The following is a 23,370-nucleotide window of genomic DNA, read 5'->3' on the forward strand; positions in this document are numbered from 1 at the left end:
TGACATTTGAAGCTGGTGTCATTCTTTGAGGGAGGAGTTAAAAAGGGAGAGCCCAGCTCAGCTGCTGCCTTAGTGGGAGGGAGAGCAGACTTTGAGCTCTTACTGTGAGCAGAGAAGGTTGGCTGTGGCTAAGAACTGGGAAGCCTGCTCTTAACAGGGCCCCTTCCAGGTAAAGGATGAGTTTTTATTTATTCATGTATATTGTGGATTTCAGCGTGTGGAAATTTTTGTACTGGACTTTTTTGGGTAGACTCCATGTATATTTTGGACTTTGGAAGGAGTGGAGCTGTTATGTGGCCTAGCATGGAGGGCTAGCATGGATGACCAGGAGGAAAACACAGGCAGAACAACTAATGTGCTATGCCAAAATGGGGCATGTTTCTACATACTAATTAAGGAACAGATTGGGTGTATAGTATATTCAATGGCCTAGTATATTTTTAATTGCAGTATTAGCCAAACAGAGCTGTGCTATGTCTCAGTGATTTAGGGAAAAGGTAATATATTATCATAAATGTTCAGCAGTAAGGGACATGACTGAAGGTTAGTTGTTAACTTTTACTTAGTGTGTGATATCTAGGTTTAACAGTTAAGGACATAGTCAAGTGTCTATGTCCTTGTTTCTATATTTCCATGCATTCCCTTATACGTTTTATCTTTGTATCAAATTAAAGCTTGGATAAGCTCCAGTTGCTGCATATATATTCGTACATGTGTGTAAGCATAGTAGTTACTTTCATGATTCTTGAAGTAGGCCCTCCTAATAACTTAGTGTCATCTAAACTATTATGCATTTAAGAGTAAATTCCTGTCTTTATATAATAAATATGGATGATTTAGTTGGGGATTGGCCCTGCTTTGAGCAGGGGGTTGGACTAGATGACCTCCTGAGGCCCCTTCCAACCCTGATATTCTGTGATTCTATATAAAGTACTACTGTAATGGTACAGAATTCTGTGTTTTGGATTATTACTGTACAATTTCTATAGAGATGTTAAAAATGTTCCCGTTGATATAATAATGATATGCTGCATTGCTTTGTTAGCATTCTGAATTAGTGTCCTGAAAATTAATGTACTGAATGCTCCATGGAAGGCTAACCACTAATGTGTCTTCAGGATTCCATCTATCATTAATTGTTTGTTGTGTTATCATAGCACCTTGGGGCCTTGACTTATGACTAGGGCTCCTTTGTGCTACGTGTTGAACAAACACAAAACAAAAGACAGTCCTTGTCTCAAAGAGTTTACAATCTAAGTATAGGACGAGACAACAGATGCATATGGAGACTGTTGGGGGAATACAGGGAAACAATAAGACAATAGCATGATAGGCTGTGGTCTCAGCACTGCAGTCACCTAGCTGTTGTCCAGTTTTCATAGATTCATAGATTACAAGGCCAGAGGGGCTATTGTGATAATCTAATCTGACCTGCGTAACAGACCATAGAACTCCCCCACAATAATTCCTAGATCAGACCTTTTAGAAAAACATCCACTCTTGTTTTAAAAATTGGCATTAATGGAGAATCCACTACAATGTTTGGTAAATTATTCCAATGGTTAATTACTCTCACTGTTAAAAATTTACACCTTATTTCCAGTGTGACTTTGTCTAGCTTCAACTTCCAACTGTTGGATCATGTTATACCTTTCTCTGCTAGACTGAAGAGCCCATTATTAAGTATTTTTTCCCCCACGTAGGTACTTAAACTTTTCTTTGTTAAATTAAATAGATTCGAGGAGCTCAATCTATCACTATAAGGCATGTTTTCTAATCCTTCACTGATTCTCGTGGCTATTCTCTGAACCCTTTCCAATTTTTCAACTTCCCTCTTGAATAGTGGGAACCAGAACTGGATGCAGTATTGCAGCAGTGGTTGTACCAGTGCCAAATACGGAGGTAAAATAATCTCTTTAGTCCTACTTGAGATTCCTTGTTTATGCACCCCAGGATTGCATTAGCTTTTTTGGCCACAGCATCACATTGGGAGCTCATGTTCAGCTGATTATCCACCATGGTCCCCAAATTTTTTTCAGAGTTACTGCTTCTCAGGATAGAGTCCCCTATCCTGTTTGGTCTACATTATTTGTTCCTACGTGTATATATTTACATTTAGCTGTATTAAAACACATATTGTTTGGTTGTGCCCAGTTTACTAAATGATCCAGATTGCTCTGAATCAGTGACCTGTCCTCTTCATTATTTACCACTCTCCCAATTTGTGTCATCTGCAAACTTTATCAGTGATGATTTTGTTTTCTTCCAAGTAATTAATAAAAATGTTAAACCGCATAGAGCCAGGAACTGATCCCTGTGGGACCCCATTGGAAACACTTGCTTTATGACCATTCCCCATTTACAGTTATATTTTGAGATTTTCAGTGAGTTTTTAATTCATTTAATGTGTGCCATGTTAATTTTATATCATTCTAGTTTTTTAATCAAAATGTCATGCAGTACCAAGTCAAATGCCTAACAGAAATCTAAGTCTATTATGACAACACTATTTCCTTTATAAACCAAACTTGTAATCTCATTAAAAAATCAAGTTTGTTTGACAGGACCTATTTTCCAAAAGCCCTTGTTGATTTGTATTGATTACATTATCCTTTTAATTCTTAATTAATCAAGTCCCGTATCAGCCACTCTATTATCTTGCCTGGGATTGATGTCAGGCTGACAGGCCTATAATTAACTGGGTAATCGAATTTACCCTTTTTACAAATTGGCACAACATTAGCTTTCTTCCAGTCTAGTGGAACTTCTCCAGTGCTCCAAGACTTCTTGAAAAGCAATGTTAATAGTCCAGTGAACTCCTCAGCCAGCTCTTTTAAAACTCTTGGATGCATGTTATCTGGACCTGCTGATTTTAAAAATGTCTGACTTTAGTATCTGCCGTTTAACATCCTTCAGAGATACTAGTCAAATGGAAAGACAGAATGAAACTATCTGTGTTTTCCCCAAATACAGAACAGAAATATTTATTGAACACTTCTGCGTTTTCTGCATTATTATTGATAATTCTACCATTTCCATCGAGTAATGAACCAATACTATTGTCAGGACTTTTTGTTCCTAATCTATTTAAAAAAACTCTTTTGTATTGTCCATAACTCTGCTGGCTGTAGATGTCGCCTTGTGTCCTTTGCTTCCCTTATCAATTTTCTACAATTCCTAGCTTCCGGATTTATACTTGTTACTATCAACTTCACCTTTTTTTCCATTAGATATATATTTTATTTTTATAGCTGCCTTCACTCCCCCTCTAAACCAGGGTCAGTTTTTAACCAATATAGCCTTCTTTCTCGATTTTGGCCTTCTGGGCATGTAGTAACGTGTTCTTAATGATTCTCAATGATCATTCTCATTTTTCTGATTAAATTCTTCCTCTCAGTTGATTTGGCTCACAATTGTTTTCAGCTTTGTGAATTTGGCCCCTTTAACAGCACCGAGTATAAATATCACTGGTCTGGACTTTACTCTGTTTGCACATTATAAATGTGATTAAGTCATGATCACTTGTACCTAAGCTACCATTAATTTTTTGTTCTGTGATAAGTTCCTCTTATCTGTTAGGACAAGACTTAATGTAGAATTTCTCCAAGTTAGTTGAAACAGTTTCTGAGTTAATAATGTTTAGAAATGCCAAGAATGTTTTAGTACTGGCCTCATGAGACCTCCAGCATGTGTCACTCAAATTGAAGTCTCCCATGATCACACAGCTTTTCCCCCATGCACATTATAGATAGGTGTGTAAGGAGGTGGTTATCTTGTTATCTAGTGAGATTTGGTGGTCTATAGCAGACACCAACTAATACCCCATCTTGTACTTTATCTGTTAAGACATTGATCCATAAGCATTCAAGATCATTTTCTTCTGAGTTATCAGTGACTCAGAAACAGGAAATGCCATTGTTTACATAGAGTGCTACTTTCCCTCTTTTGCCCACTTAATTCTTCCTAAATAGGTTAAAACCATTGATGTTAAGATTCCTATTGTGCAAATCATCCTACCAGGTTTCAGTAATACCCACTAGATTGAGTTTATGCTCATAAATGGACAGTTCCAATTCCTCTTGTTTGTTACCCAGCCATCACGGAAAAGGAGAGTTTTAAGGAGAACAATGAAGTGGCTTTGTGGATGTTTATAGGGACTTCCTCCCAAGCATGAGGGGCATCATAGGAGAAAGTGCAAAGGTGCTTATTTGAAAATTTAACAATTGAGTGCAGGCACCATTGGCTGATAGGAGGAAGGAGTCAAACGCTTGATACTGAATGAGAGGTGATAGGCAGGGATGGGATAGGCTGTGAAGGGCCTTGAAAGTGAAGATAAGTTCCTTATGTTTGGGATAGAGAAGAGAGCTGCTGGAGGGATGCAAAGAGAGGGATCATGTGGTCAAGTGGTGGGCTAGGAAAATGATCTTTGCAGCTGCATTTTGAAAGGATATGAGTAGGGCAAGGTTGCATTTGTCAGAGCCAGAGAAAAGGATGTTGTAGAAATGGAGATGTGACCTGATGAGAGATTTAGATGTGCAGATGGATAGGAAAGGCCATATTTTAGAGATGTTATACAGAAAGAATGTGTGAGAGTTATATATAGCCTGGGTGTGAGGTCCTAAAGAGAGGTCTGAGTAGAAGAAAAATGCCTAGGTTATGGGGCTGAGTGACAGGCAGGATGGTGGTGTTGTCTATAGTGATGGGGAAAGGAGGTAGTGGGAAGGGATTGGGGGACGGGAAGATAGAGATCTGGTTTAGTCATGTTGAGCGTGAGCTGATAGCTAGACATCCATGAGGAGAGGTTAGAAAGATGTGCTGAAAGTTTAGTTTGGACAGAAGAAGATCGGTCTGGAATGGAGAGAGAGATCTGTGAGTTGTCAGCATATAGATGTAGTTGAATTGTTTTGTGGATGAGATTACTCAGAGATAGTGTAGTGGGAGAAAAGAAGGGGACCAAGGATAGAGCCCTGTGGAATCCAGACAAAAAACGGGGGCGGGGGGATGAGGATCCTCCAAAGGACATGCTGAAGGAGAAATTGGTGAGGTGGGAGGAGAACCGGGAGAGGACAGAGTCACAGAAGCCAAAGGATGACAAGATTTCAAGAAGAGTATGGTTGACTGTGTCGAAGGTGGCTAATGGGTAAAGGAGAATGGAGTACTGGTTTGGAGATTTGGCTAAAAAGAGGTAATTAGAGGTTTTGGAAGGAGCAGTTTTGGTTGAGTGTAAGGTGAGAAAACCAGTTTGTAGAGGATTTAGAATGGAATTGGGCGGGAGGGACTCCAAACTGCAGTTGTAGAAATGGGGTTTGAGATGAAAGAGAGGTTGGGGAGCATCAAGTGGGTGGGGTTTTTTTTGGCTTTTTGTTAAGATGGGAAAGACTAAAACATGTTTGTGTTAGGAAGGGAAGAGCCAGAGCAGAGTAAGTGATTAAGGAGCTCTGCATGGCAGGCGAGGAGAATGAGTGTGAGGGAGATCAGGAGATGGGATGGGGATCACTAGGGTGGTGGAGAGGAGGAGAACAGATGAGACTTCTGTGTCTGTGATCAGGGCAAAGGAGGGGAGAGAATGGTAGGAAGGGAAGGCAAGATGAGCTGAGGGGATTAGAAGGGAGTTGGAAAATTTTAGGGGTAGAGGAGACCAAGGTAAGCCATCTTTTGGTAGATCGGTTTCCTATATGAAAACATTAGGTACATTTTCTCTAATTTCTGCTCAAGCAACAGTTCTTCGTCATTCTGTTTTCTGCCTTCTAAAATCCATTTCATAAGTATAGTTGAAGAATCCCACTCTTTTCAATATCAGCTTAGATAGTTGGTTCCTATTTTCAAATGTAAATGTCTTTCTTGGCTGTTTCAAACCAAGGGTTTTCATGCAACTCAAACAACAATTTTCTTTTTAGTTTTATCTGGATGGCTTGTTGTGATGTTTATTTGAATGCTCGGAGACAGGTTTCCAGAGATTCTTGTTTTCCCTCTTCCTGAGCTTTTGTCTACAGTCTCTTTTCCTTAAAAAGATAGGTCTTCTAGTCTATTAATATAGATGAGTTAGATCTTACTGTATTTTCTTATGTAACTAGTCCTTATGCAAGTGGGTGTGCCATTGAAGTTGGTGGGACCATTCATGTAATATGAATGCAGGACTGGGCTCTTATGACAGTCATGCATTGTATAGCACTGAATAACTGGACACATAGTTGTTGACTCCCCACCACCTCTACATTTTCAGGTGTATGGGGAACAACTTAATGGAGAGTGAAAAGGTAACATGAATATTGGGAAGGGAGGGAAATAAAACAAACATTAGAAGAAAGATTGAAAAAAGTAATGGTGAGGCAGATCAGAGAAAAGGGGGAAAGAACATGCTGTCAAAGAGGAAGACTGAACAGAATTCAGCAGAATGAAAGATTAGCGCAAGAAAATAAGTTATAGAAAATCTACATAACAGTAAAAATAAATTAATATTTTGTATTCATTTTAGTGAATTTAACGTTTAAAAGAAGATGGTGTTTTAGACCAAGAAATATTAGGAACTTATAAAAAGGAGCCCAACATTGATGCGAAATAATCCCCCCCACTACTTCAGGTCTTACTCATGGGGGATGGGAAGTGAGGAGGGAAATGTGTTTGTAATTTTTGCCTTTAAAAAGTGTCAGGCTTTTCTTTCAAAGCTGAATGTCAAGCTGCTTCCCTCCCTAGTGTCCAAGTGCAACCCCCTTTCAATTAAAAAGGAAAAAAAGTCACTGTATGGCTCAGTTCACAGCAATGAAGAGTGCACCTCAGATCTCACTTGGATCCCTGCAAATAATTGTTTTTTCGAAAATACCAAAAGGCATTATTTCACACCAAAAAATTTATTTTCAAGTTAACTAGTTACATTTAGCTAAAGTTTTACAATAAAGCAACAGAAAGGGGTGGCTTAAATATGTGTTGATGCCCCCTAAGGTAGTCAATTCCTAATCCATTTTAACCAATTTAACTGATTTGATTTAAAAACATCACCACACAAAACACTTAGTTTTGTCTCGGTGCAGTTTCAAAATGCTCAGTGATCGTCCACCTAGAAAGTATAGGCTAATGTTAATAACTTTCGTGAACACCTTTAACTGTAGTTTATTTAATGAGTGTCTATCCAAATAGAGTACATATACTTGCATCCTGATTTGTTTTTGCCCTGTTAGAAAATTATCTTGCTATAAGTGTTTCTATATGACTAGTGTTAGCTTCATAAACTGAGCCCATGTGTGCTAATTAAGGGCCTGATTCCAAAAGATGTTGAACACCTGCAACTGCCACTGACTTGGATGGGAGTTGCAGGTGCTCATCAGCTTTACAGATGAGGAACTAATTTAGAAAATTGAAATCCTCCCCTGACATGCCTAAATAATTACTTATTGTGCAGTTACTGAAAGGGTGATGTCTGTTTGGCTGTGCAGATCTATGTCCAGTTTTGTAATAAACAAGACAATTTTTATATCTCTAAACTTCCTCCTACAATGTTTATTTGGCTGGAAAAAATGGCTGACGCTAAAGGGCAAATGTTAGGATCATAGTAATCAGGGTGGATTTAAAAAAAAAAAGATTTTTATTTAAATCAGATTCTTAAATTAAAATCCAATACAGCTTTATTAAAAAACTATTTAAAATTAAATTTGAAATAATGACCGCCTATGTTAAGGCCTAAACTTTTTATAATCTATTAAAATAATTTAAATTAAATGCAAAAATAATTTAATAGTACATATTTGCTGCCAAGTTTTAAAGCGAGTCAAACCACTGACCTGGTGGAAGACACTTGGTAAGTACTTGGAACTAGAGTATGAAGTGCTAAACTAGCTTTTGACAGCAATTGCAGAGAAAATATTTTCTTCACTATAGTTTATTCAACTAGTTCAGTTCACTGACTCATTCATTCAGGTTAAGAATCCCCCTCCCCCACCCCTCCCAAAAGTAGGAAAGCTTGTTTTCATCTTCCAATCTATGAATAAAAACAAGGCGTGAGATGATGAAATCTACTGGTTCTAAAATCTTGAAGGACATGGTGACCAGAAATAATCAGCTCAATTTATTAACTACAGATAATAGTTCCTTTGTTTAATAAATCAGTTAGTTTTAAATGTAAAATAATGTTTTGATCAATTTTTGATAAACATTTTTTCTTATCTATTCAGCACATTTAAGGTAGTTATATTTCATAAATCAATTTAAATGCTGATTTTGTGCATTTTAATTGAATTTGAATTGCCATTCAAATCTGGACACGTCATAAATAAAATATGAATAATTATCTAGCAAATAAGGAATGCATCATTCACCATTTTCTAACATAATAAAAATGGAAACATTAGGAATCTGAAGAAATTAATGTTAAGCTATATAATTGCTTAAATAAACGTGTATAGAATATCAGGGTTGGAAGGGACCTCAGGAGGTCATCTAGTCCAACCCCCTGCTCAAAGCAGGACCAATCCCAAGACAGATTCCCCCCCCCCCCCGATCCCTAAATGGCCCCCTCAAGGATTAAACTCAGGGTTGTGAGTTCAACAGACCAGTCCTCAAACCACTGAGCTATCCCTCTGCGTCCTTCAGGTTAGCAGAAAGAAACATCAAATTTAGTGTAAAGGGTTTATTGAGTTGCAAATCAACATGTTTTAATAGCTATCAACCAATGAGAATCAACCTTTCTTTAGGAAAATAACTAAAAAGTAGAAATGTATAAAACAATCAATGATTTTAATCAAGGTTTCCTCCTTGTTGATTTAAATTATGATTAAAATTGGTGATGTAAATAGGTTTGATTTTAAATCAATCCATCCTGATAGTAGTTTCCATGCCAGAGCAATGGTCTAACTCAATATTCTTAGCCTCTGGGGGTGGTAAGTACCACATGTTTCAGAAGGTGCAACAAACCTGCAGTGGATAGTTGTGGAATCTTCTTCTTGGAGTATGCACAATGTGCCTGAGGTGGCACGTGACCAGGATTCATCACCGAATTTGATCCACTGGTTGGATCATCGGTTTGTCTTATAAAGGAAGTTGCTTCCTAACTCCAGTCAACCAGTGATTGGCTTATGTCATCATACATGAGGGTATCTAATGTTTTCACCCCTCAGCTCATAGTATGTATGATGACATAAGCCAATCACTGGTTGACTGCAGTCCCCCAGTTTGAGAAACACTGATCTAGATGAGTTAAGTACCCTCAGTGGTACACATACCCCTGGTTGAGAACCACGGCTCTGGACTACCAGATACTGGCCTAACTGCTGGAGAAAGAATGAGCTGGATTAGAACTGAGGCTGAGTTCAAGCCGGCCTTGTCTCATGTTGCTGAAGTTGTTGTGGACATGGTGTGTAGCCTCTTTTCTGGACACCAGACCTGCTGCGGTTTTCTGAGCAGAGCTGAGGCCACTGCTTAGCACACTTAACTCCTTCCCCTTCATTCATGTGTAGCTGTTCAAGTGGCTAAGAATAGCAGGTCTTGAGCTCATCCATGAAAGGAGCTCTAGTAACTTTGTTGTGGCTGAGAGACGGGGAAAGGCACAAATAAAATGGGAGGGAGTTTTGGCTGCAAAAAGATCCTGAGATAGGGAAGAAAGATTCTCTTCTCTTTGCATCCAATGTGGTTTATATCATAGGTTTTAAGGATTCACTTGGAAGAATCATCCCTGTTAAGGATGCATTCATTAAGAACTTGCTTACTTAACCCTGAAGAAGTTTGAAGTCAGTGAAAGAAAATATAGAAAACTTGTATTTGTGTTTTATTTTGATAGGCTTTTTGTGTACAAGGCTAGTAAACAATGGTAGTTAATCAGTTTGACAAATGAAAAATAAAAGAATGACAACAACTTTCCCCTATGTATTTTGGATCTGTCTTTGCATTTTGAAGTACATATGTGCATGAAAGAGGGCACCGCCTGACCCAAAAACACAAATTAAAATAAATCTGATACATCTTGTTTTGTTCTGAAGCTACTTGACGCAGTGCTCCTTGAAAATGAAAGCAAAACAAGAGCTTTCCATCCCCAGTTGTGTTGGCAGTGTTGCTTAATGGATAGAGTAGAGAACTTCGGAGATGTGGGTTTTGTTCCTGGCTCTGCCACTGTTCTACTCAGTGACCTTGGGCAAGCTTTCTGTGCCTCAGTTTCCCCATCTGTAAAATAGAGATAATGATACTGACCTCCTTTGTAATATGCTTTGAGATCAATGTATTGAAAAGCGTTTTAGAAGAGAGAGGTGGTATTATTATTACTGGTAGCAGGACACAATTTCTCATGCTGTTTCAGAAGGCTTTGTGATATCTTATACATTTTGAACCACTTGGGAAGATGCTAGGCTTATTAAATGAGATGTATACATAGCAGAGAGGGACATCTTTAATTTTTAAGTATAGTATATTAAAGAAGAATCAAAAGTGGAATTACTCCTTATTTTTGGAAGTTGAATGTTAAAAATATAAATTTGTCCTGTATGCTAAATAACTTGAATATATTTTCCCTTTTATGTTCATTTGTTTTGTTTTTTATTTCCTTGTAAATGTTAAAATATATTTGGAGCTCTAGCAGTAGCTGTAAGTTTGAATGATTGTCCCTGTGAATTTTTATTGATACTAAACTAGTTCCCTCAGAAGAATGCTTTACATTCTGCATGTTTTGCTTAACCCTTTGTGTGACAGATTGAACTATGTGTACCATAATACAAATGACTAGTCACAGGCTGGCTCTGAAGAATTTCAGTTCTCCTCCGTTATTCTTTAAGCCTGATCCAAGCCCTGTAGACGTCAATGGAAAGACTCCCATTGACTTTGTTGGACTTTGGATCAAGATCATAGATCTTAGAGTGGTTCTGTTGTACAGGTATAATTTGCATTTGGACAAGAGATTAAGAACAAGACAATTGGTGGTGGTTTATGATTTCAAGTCTTTCATCAAAGTACAGCACTCCAGGTTCCTGCTTATGCTATTAACTGTTCAAAATATTTGGGGTATAGAGGAATAAACCTGTGTCTGACTGCGTAACTTTATGTACATTTTGCAATGTGTGCCTTGTATAGTAACTGATTTGTTGTTGTAGTCCTTTAAAATCAATACAAAAAGTTATTGACGGCACAAACAGTCTATCTCAAACTTGGAGAAGAATCAAATTTTCTCTCATAACTTGCAATAGATGTCTTTAATGTGTATGTGCTAGAAAAGTGTACAATACTTCATCTACTACACCTCTACCCCGATATAATGCGACCCGATATAACACGAATTCGGATATAATGCGGTAAAGCAGCGCTCGGGGGGAGGGGCTGCACACTCTGGTGGATCAAAGCAAGTTCGATATAACACGGTTTCACCTATAACATGGTAAGATTTTTTTGGCTCCCGAGGACAGCGTTATATCGAGGTAGAGGTGTATCAGATGATTCTTTGCAATTCGTAGTTTATTTTTCTGATTTCAATAAATGCTTGTAATTCTCATGTCATGCTTCTTGGGTCATCTGCCCTATCTGTGCCCATGATAGACCTTACTTTAGAACACTGTTTACTGTGTCTGTGTGCCCTATATAGACCACTCTGCTTTCAGTTGGTGCTTTGTTAGGGCATTGTTACTTCCTTTGGCCGATTGCTAATGACAGGGCATCATGCTAAGATCACAGTTTGTTAAACAATTCCTCCTCCTGTTACATGCACAAGGCTTGTCTTTCTTCTCTGCTAGAAAAATTGCTTTTTTTCCCCTTTTTCAGATATTGGGGTGATCCTGAGGTAAAAAACACAGTGAAGATCAGTCATTTTTGTTTTACCATGAGATAAAGTTGCAGAGGTCCACTCCAGGTTGGGGGTATAAGGTTGACCTCAGTGAATATACCTCACGGTAAAACAAAAGTGCCTGGTCTTCACTGTGTCTTTTACCTCAGGAAAACTCATGCATGTTGGTTACCCCAAGTTGTGTTTTTTTTTTTTTTTAAACAAACATTTTTAGCAGTGAAGACAAGCCCATACGGTCTATTTCAGTAGCTGGTCTTCTGGGAGTAGTCTTTTCCCTGAAGTATTATATGTAAATTGGTAATCTGATCTGTGATTTAGGGGTGATGATACAAAAGTGTTTAATTGCCATGAAAGTAAAAGGTAGTCCTTCGTTGGCAGCCTAGTTTGAGATATCAAGGTATCTTTAAGAAGCATACATACTATACAAAGCATAAATTTCTCACACCAGTAGTTCTATAGCAGTGGTTTTCAACTGTTTTTCATTTGCAGACCCCTAAAAAACTGGAGGTGTAGATCCCTCTGGAAATCTTAGACGTAGCCTGTGTATCCCCAGAGGTCAGGGGATCACAGGTTTAAAACCACTGTTTTATATCAAGCAAAAAATCATAATTGGACGCTTCAGTGTGGTTTTACATATAATGTGTATCTGCAGCAATTAAGTTGGTCCTTTATTAGCATTTAAAATCACCCTCTTTCCATATACATATAAGCTTTTAACTTAAGAACTAAATAGTTATGGAGCAAGTTGTCTGAAGGTGATACTAGAAATGGCTTCACAATCTTTCATATTCGGGCGTATAGTGTGTTTGCAGGACTGTTTCTTCATAAATCAGTGGTAAAATTCATTCTCTTAAATATGTGAAGATGCATTTTTTTTTTGGAAAATAATAGATGAGTGAAATTTGCTTTATTGGATAGCATGTGATAGTTCTCACAAAATCTGGCCGTTCAGTGCGTTAAAGATTCTGTAGTAAGGAGTTGTGTTGAGATGCCAGTCCTCCAGGGCCAGCACTAGGTACTTTGGCACTCTAAGCCACTACTATCGTGGTGGCGGTGGTTCTGGTGGTGGTATCAGGAAGCTGTTTCAGCTGATGGGAGAGTGTGCTTGGACCAGAGCCATACTGGTGTGGTGGTTCCCGATCTTGGTCAGTATGCTACTACTCACAAAGGAGCAGTGCTAGGGTACCCTTAAAAGGAGATGTTCCAGCTGGTAGCTAAGGTGGGACCAAGCAGGAGCAGCCTGTTAAAAATAAATAAATAATTATAGGTGCCATCCTATTTAGCCTACCCCTGACGGCAACCCAGTGATTCCCATAGCACCTACAACATTCCTGATTTAAGCATATGTTGGGTAAGGGCAGGAAAGAAATAATGTTTGTAGAGGAATAACAGTATGACTATTTCATCCCCATAGTTTTTACATTTTAATAGTAGCCGTATTTGTCTGGCTATTCACTGTGACTTGTGTGTAGGTGTGTGTCTGAACAGTTAATTGAGTCTGATTTTGTTTCTTTATTTTTATGCAGCATTTTAACAGACACAAGCTGCAGAAAACTAGCATAGAAAAAAGAAAATACTGATAGAGAACTTTGTGATTTTTTTCCCCCTTCATGTGTATCAGATACTTCCTGTGTAATAAGGGGAAAATTGTAGCTCTAGGCTGATGCACAAAGGATTATTTAATCCATAATGAAGAAAATGTAAAGGTCAGTTGAACAAAACGAATAGTTAAGTTATTGCTATCAACTTAGAAAAACTAGACTTTTTTTGAAAATACTGGGAAAATATTTGTTAAAATGGCCTAATAAAATGTGCTTCTTTAAAATTATGGTCCTCAAGTTTTGAAACAGCAGATAAATAATGTAATGGGTAAAGTTGCCTTGGAAGCCACTGTTTTTTAAATTGACTAGCACATAGATGTGGAAATGAGCATTATGATTTTTGTCAGCATGTTCGTTAGTGTTCCAGCTCAGATTTCTCTACCTTTAATTCTGTTGAATGAAAATGGTGTGCAGTATGTCGTTCAAATATGTGCACAATCTTTGTTTCTAAATGGTCTTGATAAATGATACATTTTCTTATTCTGCATGTTGCCTTCTTAAGGGGGTTCCATTTTCAGCTTACAGTTAAAAACTAATCAATATAAATCAACTTTTTAAACAGCTTTTATTCTCAATTAACTTCACAACAATTCCAATTTAAACAAACAAGGCTGTTCTGTATCTATAAACAGAGTTCACTTACATGCTAGAAGGGACATTATTATAGAAAGACCATGCATAAGGCACTATTTCCATAACTAAAACTACTGAATTCTCATGGACTAATATTCTGAAGTTTATCTTTTACATTTGTGAAAGGTTAACTCTGTTTAGATAGTCAGTATATTTAAATGTCTGACATAGGTTCAATTTCACTTCTTCTGTTTCCAAACTGCTTTTCTCTTTCTTCCATGTTATATTCTGTAGGCACTCTCTGGGTGCAATCTTGGCCCTATTGAAGTCAGTGGGAGTCTTGCCATTGACTTCAGTGGGGTCAGGATTTCACCCTTGGTGTATTTTGCCTGCTGGTGAAGTTGACTTCCTCTGCTCTGGGGAAACCATAAGCAACGTTTTCCCCAATACTTTGTGTAGAGATGCAGCATAACTAGCTTAGAAGTGGAATACTTTTTGTCAGTGCAAAAGTATCATTTTTAAAAAGTAAGATTTACATTGTGCTAAACTGTCTAGTTTTCTGTGCCTTTTCCTCTAAAGATGTAGATCACTGATATTGGGTCTGATTCTGTAAGCCACAGTGTGCTTTCAGCTCATTGGAATTAATGGGCATTGGGGATGCTAAGGATCTTGTAGGGTGATACTGGTAGATAGCTACTGTTTACCATGGACTACTGCACTAAGTTGCATTCTCAAGTAAATTGTCGATCCTTGATATACTTGATATATATGAATGGGAAAAATATAGGTTTCATGATTTAGAAATAAATAATATTTTATAAAATGTATTCAATGACACAAAAATATAAACCATATAAAAACAGCATAAGGAATTGCTTCTGTTTATTTTCTTTATGGTCAATTCATTCTCAGACAATGTAGGCTGATTTTTGCGTGGTGTTGCAAGATGCTAATTTGTTCCGTTTTTTTTTTTTTTTTTTTAAATTCACTTGGATTCTAGAACATATTGTGTTCCCAGAACAAGCATTTATAAGTTAGAGATTCATTATGTTTTCTGAAGTGATTTCACTCCTGCTGCATAAAATGTGTGAAACTGCTTCCAGATTAACATGGGACTACTACTTACAAACGGAATGCTTAATTATTATTCTGGCTATTGAAGAAACTTTACAGTAGGAGTAGTGGTTCATGAAGTGCTTTGATAAGGGTTATACATTCACTGAAGTTGAATTCTCCATTTTCTTTTGTAATTCCCTAAAAACAAAAGATATGCTGATGATGGCAATATAATTTTTCTAGTTGGGCACCTTAATTCTTTTTGAGTATTGAACGTTTTACTTATGTTGATTGTTTCTCTTCCTTTCCATCATAAAACATTCCCAAATTCCTGCACGTCTCTGCAGCAGTTATCTTATTTTCATAGTGGTTTCAAAATGTATTAGGTTTACCAAAACCATAACTGGAAATAGCAAATCCAGTAAAGTAGATACACAAGTAAGGATTTCAAAGACTTATTTTGTTTAATTGGGTAGTTAAGATTGGAGAAATTGAGGTGATTTGAATGTATGGCAGAACCTTTTAGAGGTTACTGGCTTCAAGATTTCAGCAGCTTTTTGTGGTGTCTATATTATCTATCTAGATCTGCCCATTGCATCGATCTCCATAGCCTCTGAGCATTAGTGCAACACCTCTGCACACTACTCTCCTTTCCAGTTAACAAAACAACTTACGTTTCTTTTACTGTTTTCTGTGCCTCCTCTCCTGCGTTGTGGTGAAACCGAAAGATGGGCTGCTCTTTACGTGGCCACATTGAGTGAGTACATGTGAATTTAGTGAAAGAACAAGTGATAGACTAATTGCACTAACAAGGTTGGCAACATCACTGATAGAAGTTTTTAAAAGCAAATCTGCTGCTTGTCTGTACATATCTATGAGAGAAGTCATTTATTTCAAGGCTGTGGTTCAGGAAAATCTTAATCTGTCAAGTCAGGGGGCATGCCTTGGCATATGTTTGGACACAGATGAACTCACTTATTTACTTTTCACCTTGCCTGTGCCACAAGTATGTTGCAAAACTCATTCATAAACCTTATTGGCAGGATCTGCTGCTACTGCTCCAATGCCTTCCCACATTTCTTAGCATGTACCCAGAAAGGACGGACAAGTTCTCCCACAGTTCATTGGGAAATAATTCATAGAGTAGTTCAGCTTAGTGCATTGCAAAGAACCATGGGATACGCTCCAGAAGTTTCAATGCCACACAGTGTGGATGAAGCAGCTTGACTGTTACTTCACAGCGTGACCCCTCTTACTCAAACTAGGCTATCTTGATGTAATTTGAGTACAGATACTCTCTTGAGATGACTCTGCTGGGAAAACATAACCTATAGGCATGTGTCCAGAACTGGACCAAGATATCGCAGACTTTGTGACAGCAGTGACCAAATTGTACTCCCAGATTATTGGGACCGAAGTTCTGAGCAGTGCTCTTGAGGGTTATTTTTCCAGAAATGCTCTTGAAAGGGTTAAATGATCCTGCGGCTGTCTACTGCATAGCCTTTCCCTCTGATTTCCTAGGTAGAAAGAAGTGGCTGTGTGACTTTACCAACACTGTTTCTGTATTGTTTCATCCTAAATGCAGAATGAAATACATCATGCTATTGTTGAGGTGGGGTCAGGGAAGTAGACTGCAACTGATTTGACATGCAGTCAGTAAATAATTTGGACCAAGATATTTTTTAAAGCATCTAATGATTTTTGGGTGTCTCCGTTTTCAGGTGCCTAACTTGAGACACCTTAAAGAGGCCTGATTTTCAGTAAGTGCTTTTACAGGGACCGAACCTTTATAATAAAATCAAACATCTACAAATATGTGCACTGCAGAGGAGCCCAAACACAAGATATGAAACCCAGTCTTGTTGGTGACTTTTCTTCTGAACTCCTGAGAGTCCCATCCATATAGGCCCACCTTGGAGGGAACAGGCAAATCATTTAACTTTTTTGCTTCTAATCTTAGATTTACAGTTTTTCTTTCCATGTTTCTTTATACGGTTGAGAGAATGTTACTCTTGTTTACAATATATATCTAGATGTTCGTTATCATTAGAACACACACGAAGACCAACGCTTGTTTAAAAATGGCTTTCTGACCGTTAGTTCTCAGTTTAATATATCACATTGATTTATTTGAATTAGGAGGCATGGTGATTTGGAACAGAGTGACCTTATTCAACATGTCTTTAAAACATCTGTATGGTGTCCTTCTCCCATACTATTGGAGAGACTGAAAGAACCTTCGTCTAGCAGATGGCTAGATAGGAAATAAATAATCATGTATATGGAGATGTACAGTATATTTTTATATGTCTAATCTAATCATATTTACAGGATTATACAAATCACACTCCTCTGTTGTCACTCAGGATTATTTCTGCAGGTGCTTGACAAGAAAGTTGTCATTATCAAAAGCAATAATATATACTCAGTTTAAGAGAACAGACATTGAGATCATAATATCTATAGTAGTCAGAGAAGGAAAAGACTTACTAGATTATAATATCCTGTCATTCACTATACCCTGCTGAGTTTCCTAAAAGGGCAGAAAATTGTGACTTCTTACACTGCTTTAAACTTTTACTATTCCAAATTTCACTATGGAGTCAGTTCCATTAATGTAGATCATGGACAAAAACCACTTTCCTATCCAAACAACTTTGACTGACTTCTAGTTACTGCTCCATTCTCACTCAGTCCAGGTTTTTTCTTATGTGACTGGAGCTCTGCCGGTCCTGAGGAAAAATGGTTTAGACTACACCTACTTAGGATTTAGAGACAGTCCTGCATTCAGACACTGTTCTCTAAGAATGTCTGACACATAGTCCTTGTCTTCTGCCTCAACAGTTAGGAGGCGGAGTCCTGCATTCAAATCTACCCTTCTTCATCTCTTTTTCAGCTACTGGGTCTTGTCTGTTGCCTATATCACTACCTCTCCTCTCTGCAGCACCTGGTTGTTTGTTGACCATCAGTGACCCCTCTCTGCAGCATTGCTAGATATAACAAGCATTCATTGTCTGTTGCACAAGAGGAGTAGTGGCCTATCATTCTTGGGTGGCAAACAGGGGGTGCACTCAGAATTTTCTTAAGAAGGTTACCTTCCATGTCCTCATTGAGCTGTCGTATCTCCTTCCAGAGTGAGCATAGAAGTGGAAGAGGCAGTGTGAGGAGTTGGCAGCATGGGGTTCTGGAAAGTGGGGAGCTGGGTCCAAGAGCGTCCCAGGGGCTGGAGTCCCAGGAGGAAGCCACCTTCCCCATCTCCAGGTCCCCTCTCCTCCCTCTTTCTCTGCCGGAGAGTCTGGAGAGACCATGAATTTGTGGTATCCTAAGGCAGAGGAGGTTCGCTAGGTCCCCGGCTCTGCCTCCTTGCCCTCATTTGTGCGCCGGGTGGCAGATTAGAGTGCAGTCCTGTTGGGCAAATGAGGTTGTAAAAGGAGCTGGACAATGAAAAAGGATAGCTAGTGGTGGCCTTTGCAAAAAAGAAAAAAAAAATTTGTTTGCAAAGAGTACTCAGTGGGTAGTTCTGGGCTGGAGTTCACCTGTCAATCATTAGTGGTGGGAAGTTTTAGTTGTGATTAGGATGCTATGGCAAAAGCAGCTGCTCCTGCTCATAAGCACTTGCCTGCAGTTGAGATAGGCACTAGGTGTGTAAATTAGTAAGTACATTGAAATATTTCTATACACTTTCTTCACTTATTTTCCTCCAATACACACAATTCCCAAAGATTTTTGCTCCCATCGTCTTGCTGACTTTCTGTACTGATAATATTGCAGCCAAAATAATTAATCTAATATATTGTTACCCCCAAACTTTATACTCTCAGCACCAATTCTAGTTGAAATGAGTGCTTTATTCTAGACAGTCTGAATTCTAACATGGGTGAAACATATTAATTTTACTCTCTTTTCTTTTTTATAGAGTAAAAAATGGCATTTCGTAAGGTAGTAAAAGGAACTGTTCTCATTGGAGGAGGTGCCATAGCAACAGTTTTTGGCCTCTCTCAGTTTTCTCAGTATAGAAACAAACACGTAAGTATTAATTACGATTTCTGATAAAATATGAAACTTAAAATCTGCTAAAGCGTATGTTAGGTTTATATGAATAGCTTTGTTTGGATATGAATGCCAAGGGCCTCTGAGCTTGATTTGGTTGGAACTAAAGTACTGCATTAATGATGTTTCATTGCTGTAGATCTTTGAATAGTAAGAAAACATGGACATTATTCTTGTAATTGTTTTAACATTGATGTTTTAAACCTCCCATAAAAATGCTTTTGAAAACTTCCTCATCTCCTGTTGAGTTAGGTGGGGTAGGTTTTTCTTCACCAATATGGGTAACAGAATAGAGTATGGCCAATATTTTCAAACTTGGGCTTGTCTACATGATCCCTGGTGCACACTAAAGGTTCCCTGGTTCGCTCTAATGTAGTACTGTTTAAAACAGCACTGTGTTAAAATGCACCAGCAGGATCTACATGGACCAATTAATGTGTAACTCGTTAGTGCACTTTAGAAATGACACCCCTGTAGAGCGCATTATCCCACTGGTGTAGATGAGCCCTGAGATGGCAACAGGTAAGCAATCAGGTAAGAAATTAAGTGGTTTGATTTCCATGGGTGCTGAATATTCCAAGTTCTCTCTGACTTCAGAATGGGAGTTGTGGCTGCTAACACCTCTGAAAATCAGATCACTTACTTTGGGGACCTGGTCCAATTCCCAGTGAACTTAATAAAAAGATTTCTGTTGACTTCCATGGTTAGGTGCCTAAATGTAGGCACCCATCTTTGAAAACTTTGGTCATTGTCAAAATCCAAGAGGCAGAACAGACTCTTTTCCCCTGTTAATTAAAATGTCGACAAAACAAAATCCTAGAATGGGAAAGGCTGTCCGTAAGTGTACTTTTGGACAAAACAGACACATTTAAAAAAAAAAAAAAAAAACCCAATAGGTTGCTGGTTTCACTTTGTGGATTGATTCCTAGTATTGTAGGAAATGGTTTCATTTTCTCCTTTCCCAAAAGAAGGAGCAGAGCTATTGGCCTCTTCCCTACACTCCCATATTGGCTTCACTCCTGAGCCTCCCTGGGGAATGGATGTGTGAACAAAGGGGTTATGGGGTGTTTGAACTGGTCTTCAGCAGAACGGGTGGTGACTAAGCACCAATCAGCACAGTCCACTCCCCACTCTGCCTTCTATGCAGATAATTGTATACAGTAACTGGCTTTGTGCAGTGCTATGGATTTATAAATATTCAGGCCTGGCCTGGGCAACTGTGCATGTAGAAATTTGCCTGGTGGGGTGGTCCTTAGTGTTGGTTGCAAGGCTGGAAGCTCCCCTTTTCAGAATCTTTGCCAGTCACCAACTTTCTGTTAACTCTCCTCAGTTTGAGTAGGTAGAGTGTGTAGCGCTCTGATCCCACTTGTTCCAGTCTGGGCTTGAAAATAGAGCCTGATCCCTAGAAATCCTTTTGGATTATATCCAATTCATTTAGCAAGTGCTAAATTGGTATATTGTTTATCACAATATATGTGTGGCCAGCTGTCTTTAACCTGCTTGCAATGTAACAGCTTGCCATGGACAATTAACATCTCATCTTTTAATTTTAAATTTGCTTGATTTGAATGATTTAAAATAAGATCTGGTTTTGGTTATAATGGTCTAATTCAGGAGCAACAATGGTTGTAGACAGCTTTCATTTAGTTCCAGGAATGCTTTGTCAATAATAATCCAGAGACTTTTCCTTGTATATGTATATGTACATGAAGGAATAGTAGCATGGTTGCAGGTAAAAGAGATTGTGTGCCCCATGACATGAGTAAAGTTGGAAAAAGGATAGTCCTGGATCCTTATAACTTCAGATATAGTATAACAGAAAGTGTATTGTAAAATAGTACATTTGGATCTTATGTTCAATTCAGTTGCTGCCTCTGTCTTATACTACACCGCTACCCCTATATAACGCGACCCGATATAACACGAATTCGGATATAACGCGGTAAAGCAGCGCTCCGGGGGGGCGGGGCTGCGCACTCCGGTGGATCAAAGCAAGTTCGATATAATGTGGTTTCACCTATAACGCGGTAAGATTTTTTGGCTCCCGAGGACAGCGTTATGTAGAGGTGTAGTTGGTGTTTATGTTCCAAAGACTCACTGGAGTCTTTATCAGGAGTCTGCCTGAATTAGTATACTGTAACATTTTTAAGCTTAGAACTTCAAATAATAAACCAAATACATAGGATGCTAATACGTATCAGGATTGTAACCAGAGGCAGGCAAATTTTTTTTGGCAGAGAAATTTCACTGGGAAAGAAAATGGATATCCCCCCCAAAAAAGTTGATATATTTTAATTCTTCATTTTGAAACATGTTGTTTTCAAGTTTTGACAATAACAAACAGAACACAAATGGTAGAAAACAGTCAAATTGACTAGAAAACCCAAAAGTATTTCATTCTGAGTCTACTGGGGATTCAAAACAATTTTCCTGAGTTTAGAAGAAAATTTTTGGTTTCTATTTAAATTGTACGATATATTCATTCCATTTTGGAAGAAAAACCAGACCAAAAAATCCATTATTCACTCAGCTCTAATTGTAACAGATTAATTACACACATGGATTTTTATGAAATTGATGTTCCAAAATTCAGGGAATTGCTCCCTTCTCCATCAATCATATGGAAATGTATTTCCTGGGATGGATGTAAAACTTTTCGTTGAGAAGGGTGACCCTAATGGCCAAATGAAACATTGGCTTGTGACCTGATCTCTGAAGCTACTGCAAACTGTGGAATCATCCTAAAAAACTTCTCTGAAAACTTCTAGCATATATATAAGCAAGGAGTCTGGCAAGTAAACAACATACAATTTCTCATGCTTCTGTGTTGTAGTAACTTGCACATTTGCTCTGTGATGTCCTTAAAAATTACTGCCTTAAACACCCAATGGAGGGCAGCAGGTGGGACATAACTGGAGGGATTGACACAATGGAGAACAGTTCATTTACAGTGTTGACATATCTAAGCTGTGAGCATATCCCACAGCACAACTGTCCTCTCTTTAATAATGCCTGCCAATCAAATGTATGCTAGGGCAAAGGATCTTCCCATCTACAAGAGCCAGGAAAAGATGTTGCCCCAAGACGCACACTAATTGGCTACACATTGTAGTAAGTCTGTGGCTTTTTCAAAAACGGAATTTATCACACAATCAGACAGAAAACCTAAATTAATATGCGTATGGATTTCCCCTTATCTGTAAGCATGACCTAATTTACTCTGTGGCAAGGTCTCTGGATTCTGTGGCACTCTGGTGTGGCAAACTAAAATGTATGCGGCAGCCAGCATCAAGTTGAACACAAACAAATTGAAGTCTTTAATATGAAAAGCAATAACACAATCAGTACAGAAGCTCTTGTTAATTTTGATACAAAATTTAATTCATTTTACATTGTTTCCCACATTCCAAGTGTTTCAGATTTTTGTATTGAAATCATACAACTGCACCATAGAAATTGTCAGGTGGAAAGTAGAGGCTTTGGCAGCTGGGTTGGGGAGATTTGGGGCTTTTGGAACTTGACAAGTTGTCGGAGGAAGTTTTGAATTCTTGAATGAGCACATTAGCTGCCTGTTTCTGCTAAAATGATCAGCAATGATAGTTTATTTTGGCACTTAAATTGGCATAATTAGGTTTCAGAGTCAACATGAATGAGGCAGTTAACACAGCTCAACTATGTTTACAGACTGCCTACAGACTCAGGAAGAAAATTCTTCGGTGGTTTATGTGGTGGTCATGTTTTCAAGGTTTTCTTCACAAGCATGGGCAATAGGAAAAAAACTTAACCCTCCCCCCTCAAATTCTGGAGCACAATTACCCAGTTAAGAATGGTATTAGGAGTAAATTCTGTGGCTATAGTATCACGGAATACCTGTGGCCCTGGGATAATTGGACCAAAAAGCTGCTGCAAGTTGTTTCTTCTTCTTTTTCAAACCATCACTGTATATACATTGATTTGTGCAGCAAAAGACAAATTAATCACCTGGCTTAACTCACGGACTTGGAGCTGCTTTGTAATAATTTCTGAATATTGGTCGCTAGGATATTTCCTGTATGAATATATTGATTTAGTTTACTAGCAAGCTGTGAGGAACAAGAGGGAGGACACTGGCTGAAGATAAGGCACACCAAGTAAACACTTACAGGTTGTTACAGAACAGTGGAAGAGCCATTGTTTCAGAGGATACTGGCTTGACCTCCTGTGCAGCCTACCCAGGGCCGGCTCCAGGGTTTTGGCCGCCCCAAGCAGCCAAAAAAAAAGAAGCCGCGATCGCATTCGCGATCTGCGGCGGCAATTCGGCGGGAGGTCCTTCGCTCCGAGCAGGAACGAGGGACCGTCCGC

The 23,370-nt window shown here is 38.5% G+C and overlaps 1 protein-coding gene across 4 annotated transcripts in view; it reads left to right on the plus strand.

Annotated features, from left to right (window-relative positions):
* GPD2 (glycerol-3-phosphate dehydrogenase 2) overlaps nucleotides 1–23,370 on the plus strand; it is a 123,511-nt gene that overhangs the window by 7,656 nt on the left and 92,485 nt on the right. For 2 of the 4 annotated variants that reach the window (XM_024217997.2, XM_024217993.2), the window contains exon 2: nucleotides 18,896–19,005. The exons of 1 other annotated variant lie outside the window; for it this stretch is intronic. In XM_024217997.2, coding sequence (XP_024073765.2) covers nucleotides 18,904–19,005 — 102 coding nt within the window. In that variant the 5' untranslated portion in view covers nucleotides 18,896–18,903. Of the gene's footprint in view, nucleotides 1–18,895; nucleotides 19,006–23,370 lie in introns of those variants that run through there. One more of the 4 variants, XM_024217999.2, reaches the window with a different exon arrangement.

This window comes from Terrapene carolina, unplaced genomic scaffold, assembly GCF_002925995.2.
Source record: "Terrapene carolina triunguis isolate 2854851 unplaced genomic scaffold, T_m_triunguis-2.0 Scaffold62, whole genome shotgun sequence".
In the NCBI taxonomy this organism is placed as follows: domain Eukaryota; kingdom Metazoa; phylum Chordata; order Testudines; family Emydidae; genus Terrapene; species Terrapene triunguis.